This window comes from Eleginops maclovinus, chromosome 12 (assembly GCF_036324505.1).
Source record: "Eleginops maclovinus isolate JMC-PN-2008 ecotype Puerto Natales chromosome 12, JC_Emac_rtc_rv5, whole genome shotgun sequence".
NCBI lineage: Eukaryota > Metazoa > Chordata > Actinopteri > Perciformes > Eleginopidae > Eleginops > Eleginops maclovinus.
This window is the reverse complement of record NC_086360.1, coordinates 28,866,344-28,880,108: the sequence shown is the minus strand read 5'-3', so window position 1 is coordinate 28,880,108 and position 13,765 is coordinate 28,866,344. Positions and strand designations below refer to the sequence as shown.

At 41.6% G+C, this 13,765-nt stretch overlaps 1 protein-coding gene across 2 annotated transcripts; it reads left to right on the top strand.

Moving 5' to 3' along the window:
* The first annotated feature begins 188 nt into the window (after nt 1-188).
* hdr (hematopoietic death receptor) lies at nt 189-12,422 on the top strand. 2 transcript variants are annotated; one of them, XM_063896447.1, is made up of 10 exons: nt 189-351; nt 4,351-4,468; nt 4,830-4,958; nt 5,062-5,173; nt 5,471-5,562; nt 5,681-5,773; nt 8,404-8,444; nt 8,646-8,735; nt 10,719-10,755; nt 11,145-12,422. In XM_063896447.1, exons 1-10 carry the CDS (start codon nt 328-330, stop codon nt 11,456-11,458), a joined length of 1,050 nt encoding a protein of 349 aa, XP_063752517.1. In that variant the 5' UTR covers nt 189-327; the 3' UTR covers nt 11,459-12,422. The 2 variants fall into 2 exon arrangements, with proteins under 2 accessions (XP_063752517.1, XP_063752516.1); XM_063896446.1 differs by having other exon boundaries at nt 8,646-8,924.
* The last annotated feature ends 1,343 nt before the right edge of the window (nt 12,423-13,765 follow it).

Below are 13,765 nucleotides of genomic sequence, written 5' to 3'. Positions count from 1 at the left end.
TTACTCAAGTACAAGATCTGAGTACTTCTACTTTTACTGAAGTACAAGATCTGAGTACTTCTACTTTTACTACAAGATCTGAGTACCTCTACTTTTACTACAAGATCTGAGTACTTCTTCCACCTCTGAATAAACAACCAGAACATTAACGGGAGCTGAGGCCCCGCCCAACAATCCGTCACGTGAGCCTTACGTCAGCTGTCACACCTGCAGTGGGTGCAGAGACAGGCGCGTGCTTAGATGCCTGTGAGACCAGTTCAGCTCACAGCGTGAACCTTTTGGAATGAGACAATTTAGATCCGTGGATCCTGAAGCTTCCACTACACCATGACTCGGACCGTGAATTATCTGGTGAGTGACTTTAAGTTGTACTTCTGCTTCTCCGCTGTGAGGAGAGCGTTTCCTGAAAAGTTCAGAGATTTCCCAATGGTTTGCCGACATTGGGTAACTTTCACACAAGGAGTTGTTGTTTTGTTTTGTTGTGACAGTGTTTTAAAAATCAATTAAACAGGCACTCATTTATTTAACTTATACTTTTGGGTTCTTACGTCGAAGTCCTAGTTGTGTTGGGGGTTTTCTGGTCTAAATAGTTTGAACGTTTTTGTCGCGTGTATCTGTCAAAGTCTGTGTGTGTTTGAGCCCAGGTGCGAAATTCCTTCCTCTACAAACACACTGACTCAACATCGTTTCTCCTCATGACAGTGAGCTAGGCTTAATTAACAATTAACCATCAATAAATTAAATGTATGTATTAATATCCCCTACTGTCTGCGCTCTGGCCTATAGTGTGTGAAACTCCATTAAAGAAAGCTTCAATTAAAGCGTTTTTAAAGTAGATTCTTGGACAAAGTATAGTTTATGATCTGTTAGTAATCTTTCTTCAATTCGGCGCGATAATATCCGCATTACTCATTTAAAACTTTAGTTTAATGTGACTTTCTTGAGTTTCCCCTCAAATAAAACCCTTTTGGGTCTCTCCAATCTCCTTGTAAGAAAGCGTCAATTTAAAGAGCTTTTACAAATTGACTCGTTTTAAAAACTCAATTCTGGGATAAAGTGTAGTTTATGATAAGTTGATAATTGTTCTACAATTCGGTGTCATATTAAAGCAAACTATTATTTAAAAATTATAGTTTAATGGGACTTCCCTCAAAATAAAATCCTGGTGTGCTGCACCAGACTCCATGTAAGAACGCGTCAATTTAAAGAGCTCTTACAAAATGCCTCGCGTATTTAGTTTCTGGGGCAAAATGTATTGTATTAATACAAATAACTCTTCCTTCAATTCGGCACTAGATAATCCGATTTACTCATTTAAAACTTTAGTTTAATATGACTGTCTTGGCACAAATAAAATCCTTGTGCGTCGCGCCAATCTCCAGGTAAGAATGCGTCAATTTAAACTGCTTTTACAAATTGGCTCCATTATTCTGGTTAATTCTTGAATACAATTTAGTTTATGATTTGCTACTAATGCCTCTTCAATTCGGCACTATATAAATCGGCTTTACTCTTATATAATTGTAGTTTAATGACACTTAATAATAATAAAATCCTGATTGGTTGCTCCAAACTCCATGTAAGAAAGCGTCACGTTAAAGAGCTTTTACAAAATGCCTCGACTGTTTTTAACTCTGTTAGTAATTGTAAGTAACCTCTCTATAATTCGGCGTTATATTAATCCACTTTACTCATTTTAAACTTTAGTTTAAGTGACTTTCTTGGCATTTTTGGGGGGCACTCTGGGACCTGTCTGTGGATCAGCTCTCAGAGAATATAATGACCTCTGCATCACTCTTGGTTTTTAAGGAAAGCCTTAAGACCTTCCTGACTGTCCTGGTTTCGCTCTTTAGTTGTGTACGTCCTGCTTTTCTTTTCTAATGTTTCATAGAGGATTGTTTACTGCACTGGCGTTGAATTGAGAAGCACCTTGGGATTAAAGTGTGGTTTACAGATCAAATGTATAATTATTGAAGCCTGATGTGTCCTCGGACTCCATGTAATCAAGCTTCAATTTAAAGTTCTGTTAGAAATGGCCTTGCATATTTAACATCCATTCTAGAGTAAAGTGTAGTTTATATCAGAATCAGAATACCATTAATCGTCCCACAGGGTAAATTTGCAGTGTTACAGCAGAAAGAGCCAAAGACAGCTTAATGACACACCAAGATACGTATAAGAATCACCCAATTTGCAAAATACACAAAAATCAAACAAAAGTATAGCAATTATAATTTGTCTCTTTATATTAATAAGCTTTACTCCGTTCAAACTTTAGCTAGCATGTGATTTATTTGGCACAGCCTGAAGAAAGCAGTGCGGTGTTTCCGTGTGATTTCTCTTCTGTTTGTTTAGGAAGGCAGGGCACTGTGGGTGTGTGCAGCCGGCATGATTGCCTTGTTTGGTAATTTCCTCTACCTGTCCAGGTGTTGCCTGATGTAGAAATATTGCGTCACATTGTGTTTGTGTTCAGCTCCCATGAGGGCAAACCTTTGTATTAAAAATGATTATTTAAAATAACACAAATAAAATATCAGAAGTAAATATTGTTATACTCATTTATTTTAATGATTTATATTTATGTTTTGATCTGCGATACATTGGTTTTAAGGTGGTTTCTTAAGTGCGAACTTTAAGAATAAACACAAACATTTGAATTTAAAAAATACAATAAATAGAAAAACAATGTTTAAAAAATGTCCAATAAGTATTCAATAAAACACTAATAAAACATAGATCTGATTAAAGATTATGTTAAAGTGAAATTACAATATATATATATACTGGATTCTGACGTTAGCTATATGTTTGTTTTAATGTTTTATTGCTTAAAGGATGAAAGGAAATCCCCCCCTCATATCTCACCTCCTTATTTATTTATCTGAAGTCACAGAGTCCAAGCGTTGCGTCATCCTCATAAAACATGACTCATGGTTCTCTGCTGATGTTGGGAGGACCAGCCCTCACTCCGTAAACAAGCTGCTGGTGTAACTGGTGTCCTGACAGGAAGCGGGAGCAGTGACGCTGTTACCAAAGTTTAGACTAAACCCTGGTAACAGTTAGAGCTCAATTAGGGCCACATTGATCCCACCCAGAGTAAAACTAATTTGGGGAGTTCTGAGAAAGAAGTCAGAACTTTGTCATCAATCTAAACATTCTGAGGTGTTCTGTCAGAACTCTACGATTTTAAGAAATACAAAATATGTGTAATTCCTTTTTGGTCACACTTGAAGCTTCTGTTTTTACATGTGGCCCTGCTCTTACACAATACTAGAGCTGCTATGATTTTTTGAATGCTAGATCCACTGAAAAACTCCTATCGGTATTTCTCCAGATTATAACGGTATCACGATATGTATTTATTGTTCAATCATTGGAAATGTATTGATGTTAGCCCTATCTACCACCATCGGTACATCGGTAATTAAGGAGACATCACCGTGTTTCTGTTTTGCTAGGTGACCGGGAGAAGTCGCATTAGCGTCGTTGTCTTTAAATCTGACGGACCAGATCTGAAGTCAGGGCCTCATTTTAAAGGATTAGAACAGTGACTGTAGGCCTGCTAACTTTAAAGTCATTCGGGGGGGGGGGGGGGGGCTGCTGCTGCTGCTGCTGCTGCTGCTGCAGGACTTCTGCCCCGTGTACCGGGTGTCTGGAGGATCGGTACATTAAATCCATCCTTCAGTGTTCTTGGGAGGCCGTCGTTATATCTGTGACTTTGTTATACTTGCTGCTACTCCCGTTAACTTCCAGAAACTTACTATGGCTCCACCTCTCTCTCGCGCTTACACATGCACACACGGACCCCCCACTCCCTCTCTTAGAGGGGTGGGCTGCCTTAGTCTGCATTGTGCTACCATTACAGGTTACATAGTAAAACATCGGTATACATGTTATTCTTAACATCGGCATCGGTCGACATTTTTGCAATCGGTGCATCCCTAGTTTTGGCCCACCTGATCAGTGGGGGCCCTCATGAGTCTGATGTGGTGCAGGGATCAGAATGCAGAGTGGAAACGTGTTTATTGTGCAGACCTGTGTTTATTGTGCAGACCTGTGTACCACATAACAACACAAGCCCTGTTGGAGAATGTAAACAAATCCCCCTTTCCTGAAACTGCAGTGTGCACATTTAAATCCTCCCCTGGGGACTCCTTTCACTGCCGCACCGTTCGAGCGCCCTTTTCAGCGGTATTACGATATATGAAAAACTCATATCATATACTAGTCTAAAGTTCACGGTATGACTTTTAATTTCATTTCCCAATTATTTAAATTGGATTGATCACAAATTCAATTTAGACACGTTTGTTTAGTAAACGGACTCTGGTTTGATCTTTTCCTCCAAAGGTCTCGGTGCTGTTCTGTTGCCTGGGACTGACGGCGGCGTTCCCCCAGTCCGGCCTTTCCTCCTGCAGAGACGACGAGTATCCACACGGAAACATCTGCTGTAAAAACTGTCCTGCAGGTGAGGCACACACACACACACACACACACACCTGATCTAACTCGCTAATTAATATATGTATATAAAAGGGAGTGAAAGGGAAGTTATTCCTGGGGGGAAATGGGATGATCTCGATTGAATAAAAACTAAATAATACTAAAGTAAATAAATTAAGCAATTATTCATACAAGCATAAACAAAAGACACGATAATTCAAATAAAATAATAAGCAAAAAATGATGTCATCAAATTATAAACGAGGTAAAATAAATATTTGAAATAATATACGTTGAAGTAAAAAACTAATAAGGAAAGAATGAATAACTCTGAAGAGCGAGCAGGTACAGGTGTTGAAAGACATATTGATTTGTGTGTTTGTCAGGTAAGCGTGTTGCTGCACACTGCAGCACAGCAGGAGGTGTGGGTCAGTGTGAGGAGTGTGACGACGGGACGTTCACCGAACACGACAACGGACTGCAGCAGTGCTTCAAATGTCCGCAGTGCCGCTCAGGTAACCCTGCTGCACCACTAAGACCGCAGGAAGCACTATTCAGTCTTTCCAACACGCTCCGAGCATCAAACTGAACCAGGTGTGTCTCGTGTTTCTGCCTCAGATCAGGAAGCGGTCCAGCCGTGCACACACACTCAGGAGACCGAATGTCAGTGCAGAGCGGGGCGGTTCTGTGCTCCGGACCAGCCGTGCGAAGTGTGCAAGAAATGCTCCAGGTGAGTGTGTGCAGAGCTGGGTTCCTTCAGAGGAAGAGAGGGAAAACTAATCCTCTTCATTTCAACCGTGCCATGCTTTAAAGTGTGTTCCTTCCAGAGGTCGTTTCTCTCCCACACACTCTGCAGATAATGTTGCTCACCAGCTTCAAACCTCTGGAGAAGTGCGAATACCCGATTCAATAGTTGTATTTATTCATGTATGTTGCATGTCTCTGTGGTTTTACTTTATTTCAAAGTGTTTGTCTTAAAGGCCAATAAAGAGAACATCATTTCTCTTCTTCCCTGCTTTTTATCTAGCTGTGCACAAGATGAAGAGACGGTGAGGAACTGCACCTCCACCACCAACACCGAGTGCAAGAAAAACCCGCCCAAATCTGATTCTGACTCAGGTAAAAACTGAATATAAATCACACTGTCTTTTAACACGTCTTCATTTCCTGGTTGATGAATGCAGGTGTGGAACATGATTCCATGAACAACATTTTTTATTTGTGTTTTCTTCACCAGAAAAGGCCTCATTGGTTCTGCCACTGCTGCTGCTAGCTTTTCTGATAACTGCTGGGGCCATATTTGCTGTGTGGAGACATCGTAGAGCAAAAGGTAGGCCAACAAGTATGTACTAACACTGCATGCTGGCTCGGTAATACGCACTGATATACACCTGAACATCAGCAGGAGAGGACTCTTTAAAGTAGAGACACTACATACTGATATACACCTGAACATCAGCAGGAGAGGACTCTTTAAAGTAGAGACACTACATACTGATATACACCTGAACATCAGCAGGAGAGGACTCTTTAAAGTAGAGACACTACATACTGATATACACCTGAACATCAGCAGGAGAGGACTCTTTAAAGTAGAGACACTACATACTGATATACACCTGAACATCAGCAGGAGAGGACTCTTTAAAGTAGAGACTCTACATACTGATATACACCTGAACATCAGCAGGAGAGGACTCTTTAAAGTAGAGACTCTACATACTGATATACACCTGAACATCAGCAGGAGAGGACTCTTTAAAGTAGAGACTCTACATACTGATATACACCTGAACATCAGCAGGAGAGGACTCTTTAAAGTAGAGACACTACATACTGATATACACCTGAACATCAGCAGGAGAGGACTCTTTAAAGTAGAGACTCTACATACTGATATACACCTGAACATCAGCAGGAGAGGACTCTTTAAAGTAGAGACTCTACATACTGATATACACCTGAACATCAGCAGGAGAGGACTCTTTAAAGTAGAGACTCTACATACTGATATACACCTGAACATCAGCAGGAGAGGACTCTTTAAAGTAGAGACTCTACATACTGATATACACCTGAACATCAGCAGGAGAGGACTCTTTAAAGTAGAGACTCTACATACTGATATACACCTGAACATCAGCAGGAGAGGACTCTTTAAAGTAGAGAGACTACATACTGATATACACCTGAACATCAGCAGGAGAGGACTCTTTAAAGTAGAGACACTACATACTGATATACACCTGAACATCAGCAGGAGAGGACTCTTTAAAGTAGAGACTCTACATACTGATATACACCTGAACATCAGCAGGAGAGGACTCTTTAAAGTAGAGACGCTACATACTGATATACACCTGAACATCAGCAGGAGAGGACTCTTTAAAGTAGAGACTCTACATACTGATATACACCTGAACATCAGCAGGAGAGGACTCTTTAAAGTAGAGACTCTACATACTGATACACACCTGAACATCAGCAGGAGAGGACTCTTTAAAGTTGAGACTCTACATACTGACATACACCTGAACATCAGCAGCCAGTGGTAGCTATCCATAGCTTCTTACTAGCATTTCACACCCATGGGTTAGGCTACAAAATATGTGCCACACATCGTAATATCGTGCTAGCTCAAACAGTGGACATGCCTTCAGAGAAAGTTCCAGAGAGAGCTTTTAATTGTCCACAAGTTATTTTACTGCGAGGCTGATTGTTTATTCACAGGGCGTATCCCTGAACACGTTGGGATGAGCAGTGACTGGTGATTATTGCATCAGCCTGGCACAGAAACCTGTTGAACTGGTGCTATGACCGCTTTGACGTTAATCGTGCCCATCCGCAGCTTGTAGAGCACATGAGTTAAACATCAGGTCTAAACAATGAAGATCTTAAACCCCACCTGTGTTCTTCAATCAGATCAACACATGTACAGTGAACTGCTGTCAGCTGTTGTCAGTGACGTGTGCAGATGTTTTTCAGTTCAGTTTGGGAAACTCAACACCATCCAGCACAGATATCTGCTGACCTCTGACCTTCTTCTACACCTGATCGAAGGCGCTACGCCCTATTTTGTGTTCCAACTTCTGATTTTCAGCCGAAGATGTATTGCTCTGCGTAGGGTTGCTAGCTTTATCAGCCCATACTACATACTATCCACAGAAACACTTTTTAAGCATTTTAATAAACTATTAAGTGTTTTTATAGATGGATAGCTTACTCTCACTAGCTAGTTAATTAGTTAAAACTCCTTAGCTAACTTGTTCAATAGATAGCTAACGTTAGCTAGCAAAAACATAAAAAGATGGCTGGCTTAAGCTATCTTGTTAGAGTATGATTAACAGTTAGATGGTTTACATTTCCTAGCTAACTTGTAAGTAAATAGCTCAAGTTTGCCATCTAGTTAATTAGTTAACATTCCTGGGCTAACTTGTTAGATAGATAGCTAGCAAACAAGTTAAGAACATGGTTGAATTTAGCTAGTTTAAGGGGAAACCTGTCTCGCTAGTTGGATGGTTTACATTTCCTGGATCGATAGCTCAGTTTTGCTAGCTAGCTAACTAGCACACTGACTGGTTGCTTAAAGTCTGGTTTCTAGGTCCTTTCAGACATCTTCATCTTTATGTAATCCTATCCTGCAGTCACACGGGAAGCTGTAAAACCATCCCTGCAGCTGTGAATGTCCTTTAATATATTCAGTAGTTTACATGCTGCTAATGCTAAACAGGAAGAACTACCACAGGTTCCAGCTGTAAGTGGTGAAAGAACACGCCACGTGCTGCCATGACTGTTTCACCCAGAAAGCAGCAGCAGTTCTTTTTAGCCTTTTTGTTATTCATTGTTGATTTGTCCTGCGGGGGAATTCACGTCACACCTACCTGCCCTCAGATATCTGCTTTTGGACTTGGGGGGATTCTTTAAAGTTGCATAATATTTGTCCTCTCGTTCTTTCTGCAGAGTCTCAGGGACACACACCTGACGGGCTGAAGGCTGGACAGGTGGGTCTCTTCCGTGTTGCAGATGGGATTGAACTGATAACACTGCCATTTCAGTGCATAAATCCACACTGTGTGTCCCTCACTAGCAGACTGCATGTGTCTGTGGATTAATGAACTAAAACTAAGGTGTTTATTTTCTGTGGCTACGCTTTAAAGGCCCAGACCTTCAGTAGTCTAACAGGGATGTGTTATCCTGTGCAGCTCAACAGCGCCAGCCCCTCTGAGGGTCACAGCAATGGAGAGCCCCGCCGGCAGAGCTGCTCCATCCTGCTGCACCCCCCCTCGCTGCTGGTGAGATCCAGATCCTGCCGCGAGGAGGAAGAGCGTCAGGTCCTGTGTGAGAGCCTGAGCAGCTCCGCCAGTAACTCCCAGCACAGCCTCACCGGCCTCCCCTCCGCTTACCCCCACGCCTCCCCCCCGAGCAGCACCCCTGCCTCCCCCCGAGCCAGCCCCGCGGCCCACAGGCAGCCCAGCATGAGGGTGAGAGCAGCAGCTTGTTTCCTCACCTGTGAACTCCCTTATGTCTCTCCCTACCCCACCCTCTAACTCTCCTCCTGTCTCTCCCCCTACTCACCTGCTAACTTTCTTATGTCCTCCCTACTCACCTGCTACTTCTTATGTCCTCCCTACTCACCTGCTATCTGCCTTATGTTCCTCCTCCACTATCGCACCTGCTTATCTCCCTACCTGTCCTTATGTCTCCACCCTCCTTACTTTTTCTTTCTTAGTTGTCCTCCCTACTCACCTGCTAGCTTCTTTATGTCCTCCCTACTTACCTGCTATCTTCCTTATGTCCTCCCTACTCACCTGCTAGCTTCCTTATGTCCTCCCTACTCACCTGCTAGCTTCTTTATGTCCTCCCTACTCACCTGCTAGCTTCCTTATGTCCTCCCTACTCACCTGCTAACTCCCTTATGTCCTCCCTACTCACCTGCTAGCTTCCTTATGTCCTCCCTACTCACCTGCTAGCTTCCTTATGTCCTCCCTACTCACCTGCTAACTCCCTTATGTCCTCCCTACTCACCTGCTAACTTCCTTACGTCCTCCCTACCCACCTGCTAGCTTCCTTATGTCCTCCCTACTCACATGCTAGCTTCCTTACGTCCTCCCTTTCAGCTGCTTGCTTCCTTCGATCTTCCTGTCAACTAAAGCTTTGCTGCCGGGTTAGCGGGACTTTTCTCTTCCTCCGGTTTCCTCACTTCAGTTCTCACATTGCAAAGTTTATCAAATCTGAACTTCACTCAACAATGTTTCTGATACTATACGGTTACGTATCTACTGTGGAAATAATGAAACAGTGGTCTGTTATTGTCTATCAGGGTTATTATTTGTTCTTCAATTCTGTGTCATGCTGAACATTTCGTGCATTTCCACATGGAGATTTTGGACATCTTTATTTAACAGACATATTATGGTCTTGAATATACGAAAGGATGTATTTTAAAGCACCCAAAGTCTTGAAATACAGGGAAGACGTTTGGTGTCCCTGGTATTAATAGTTATTATTACATGGGTTAGTGGAATACTCTATTCTGATTGGTCAACTGGGACATTTCAGAGGTCAGTATGACAGTAGTACAGACTGCTGTTAAGCACTATAATGACCTAAGTAGGATGAAGAGAGAGAAAGTGGTTAAAAGATGGAGCGCTGGACAGGCGGGAAGTAAATACTAACAGGAACACGGTCTGGACCCTGCAGGGTTTAAGGACTCGTTAGTGGAGACTGTGGACAGACTTGGACAGTCACAGAAAACACCAATCAGAGCTGTCTGCATTTTAAATTCAGTTTTGGTTGGAGTTCAAGCCGTTGGTGGAGCGTGGGTCCGAATTATCATGGAAGAAGTGTCAGAAATGTGGTAGAAAATGAATTAGGATTTACTGAATAAAGTCAGAATTATCATGGAAGAATTTTTTTGTAAAAAAGTAAACTATTATTTTGAATTTTGAGAAAAATAAAATAGAATTTTGAGTGAATTCATTCTGACTTTCATAGAGGAAGCAATACGATAATTTCCAAGTCAATAAAACAATTTCAATCAATATTGGGAGTGGAGTCGTTGTGAAATATTCTCGGTGTTTTGTGTTGCAGAGCACTAAACTGCGTCAGAGCTTTATTGATGGAAATTTAATGAGTCATGTTGTTATTGCGGTGGCAAATGAGTAACAAAGAGATGTTGTCCTGCCTTCGTTTCCATTCAAACCTGAAAGACATGTTTGTATTTGTATGTTTTCAACAGTTTAGTTTGATGGTCATTTCTCTCTTTTGTCTTTAAGGAAGAACAGCCATTTCCCAAGCTTGTTCCTGAACATGGTAATGTGATTCTATTCCCTTTCTCTAAATCATTACGCTTCTCCTACTGCTCAGAAACACATGACGATAATCACACTGGTATGTAGTTGTTTTAAATGTTCATCAGAAACATTTTGACAGACATTTTCTCAAATACCAGCAGCTCTTTCCATCCTCTGTCTGAAATGTAGTGGAGTAAGAAGTACTGTATTGGCTTCCAAAATGTAGTGGAGAAAACAGGAGCCTAAATAAAACAATTCAAGTACTTCCAAATTGTACGTGCATCCTCCATATTTCTCTGGCTTTAAGAGGTGGTTTATCATAACCAGCTGCCTACAAACATCAGAGACATATTCTACATGCAGAAACGGTTTTATTAAATACTCAACAGGTCTCTCTTTTGTTTGCAGGTGAAGACTCTCTGAGGAAATGCTTCCAGTTCTTCGAAGAGCTTGACTACACCGTCCACAAAAGATTCTTCCGTAACCTGGATGTTTCCGACAACGAGATCAAGAGCAAAGAGCTGCTGCTCTACGAGGACAAGATCCACGATCTGCTGAACACCTGGGTGGAGATGAAGGGCCGAGACGCCTCTTTGAACGACCTGCTCCGAGCCCTACTGGATCTGAACCAGAGGCGAACTGCAGAGAAGATCAAGGAAAAAGCTCTTCAGTACGGTCATTACACCTGTCCGAATTTAGAGGACGAAAGGTCAGACTTTTGAGGAGGAGAGCTCAGAATTTAGAGGACAAAAAGAAGTCAACATTTTCATGAAAAAAAGTCAGAATTTTGAGGAATTTCTTTCTTTAAGAAATCTGAATTTTTGATCAAGAACATCCACAACTTTGAGGACAAACGGTCAGAGTTGTTGAAAAGAAGAAATCTGAATTTACTCGGGGAAAATAAAATATATTTTGGGGCTGAATAACCCAGAGAGCGTTGCTCGTCCCCTCACACCCTCAGTGTTTGTTACTGTACGGTATAAAATCAGGCCTTATTTACAGTCCTGTTTAGCCGCGCACACACACACACACACACACACACACACACTGCAAAACACAGCTTTACTCTGTGGTTTTCCGTGTGACTGAAAGTAATTTATTTTCCCTCCACTCAACAAGTGTGGGATATTTATTTCGATAAGTATTTGCTGTTTCAGTTTGTCAAATCAGCCTGAATCTAAGAAAGGGTTGTTTTCGATCTTAAACATGTGTTTATCGTTTGTTGTTGAAAGCGTGTGCTCAGGAATGAATGTTTGCACTTTAGAACAAAGGAACATATGAAGCGTTGAACAAACAGATTCCGACACGAGTACGTGAATGAGTTTATTTAAATATTTGATTGTTTTTTTTATCTGTTTTATTTCTGCTGGATTAACGGAAATTTACAAAACGTGCCAAAAAAAGTGCCTTTTCTACGTGTGACACCATTTATATTTATACTTTTCTACACGATGCTTCATAACTCCGTTTCATTCTCATGTTTAGTTTTCAACTTTAAAGGCCCAGAAATTCAGTGATTGTGCTTTAAAGTGTTTCCTTTATTTATTTGTTGTTTACATGTTGTCTGGAATTGTGCACTCGATAGTCTGTGCTTTTTGTTTAATTTCAACTTGACACTACATGTACATGTGTTTAAATATGTATAATGTGCATTGTGCCTTTTTCAAATAAAGAGAATTAGAAGAATTGGACCCTCTTTATTGTTGTCATACATGAACAGCACACACACAGCATTGAACCGTCCTAGTGTTGGGAGCAGAGCGCAATCCAACACTGACCGCGTCCTTTCTGCATGGTCAGTCATGTTTGTAAGTTGTGAACTTCACAATCACATTTATTTTTTGGGGGTTTTCTGTGTTTAGTGTCTTTACAAATTAAGCTTTTCAAAAACAAAACCGTCATTCATACAATGTCCTCTAGTTGAAATGTGAAATGTTTTTGGGAAATACAAAGTGGAGATTAAAGAAAATACTCGATTAGAAAAACAAGTCAGATTTTTGAGGGAAAAAAACCTAAATTTTGATGTAAAAATAAGTCTGAGAAAGTAAAGAGAAGGCGACCCTTTAACCTCTGATTTGTCTGTAAGGCAGCAGTCTTTTGCCTCATGATACACATGGTGAGGTAATCATGTTACATGCTTACCTCACCATGTTTCTGGAGATGTAACGCCACATCACCCCACAAATATCTGCATCCGCTCATTAATCTGTGTTCATTTTGCCAATCGCTCCTGCTGCCTGCCGCCTCGTTTTCCCATCATCCCTCATCCTGCAGACTGAGCGCTGTGCTGTGACGGCTGTTCATCCACGTCTTCGTCCCACATTAGCACTATGAATATTGATGGGCTACCCGGGCCCTGCGGTGTGTACTGGGAGCGTTTAATGGGAGCTGTCGCAGAAACACCGGGGCTAAATGATTCCTTGTCTGCAACAAATCAGCCGCCTGCCGCTCACTCAGGACATCATTACGCTCTCTGCTGAATTACCTCTCAGGGGGAAGTGATTGAAGCCAAGTTTCTATCTAAGAGAAGCGGAGAGCGAGTTTCTACTTTGTTACACGAGCCAGGTCAGACTGTGAACAGTGAAATCAGAGGAAAATAAATCCTTTAACAAGAAATCTAAAAAAGTGATTCATTCAAAGGAAATGTGATTAAGCAAGAAGGGAAAATCTGAAGATGCGAATGAGTCCTAAGGCCCCGCATGAGTCACCATTTCCGTGACCGTGCTGTAGTTCCTTTATAGCCCAACATTAGCCTCCTTTAGCTTAGCGGTGGAGACGTGAAGTCATGTGACCGTGCTGTAGTTCCTTTATAGCCCGACGTTAGCCTCCATTAGCTTAGCGGTGGTGACGTGAAGTCATGTGACCGTGCTGTAGTTCCTTTATAGCCCAACATTAGCCTCCTTTAGCTTAGCGGTGGTGACGTGAAGTCATGTGACCGTGCTGTAGTTCCTTTATAGCCCAACATTAGCCTCCTTTAGCTTAGCGGTGGTGACGTGAAGTCATGTGACCGTGCTGTAGTTCCTTTATAG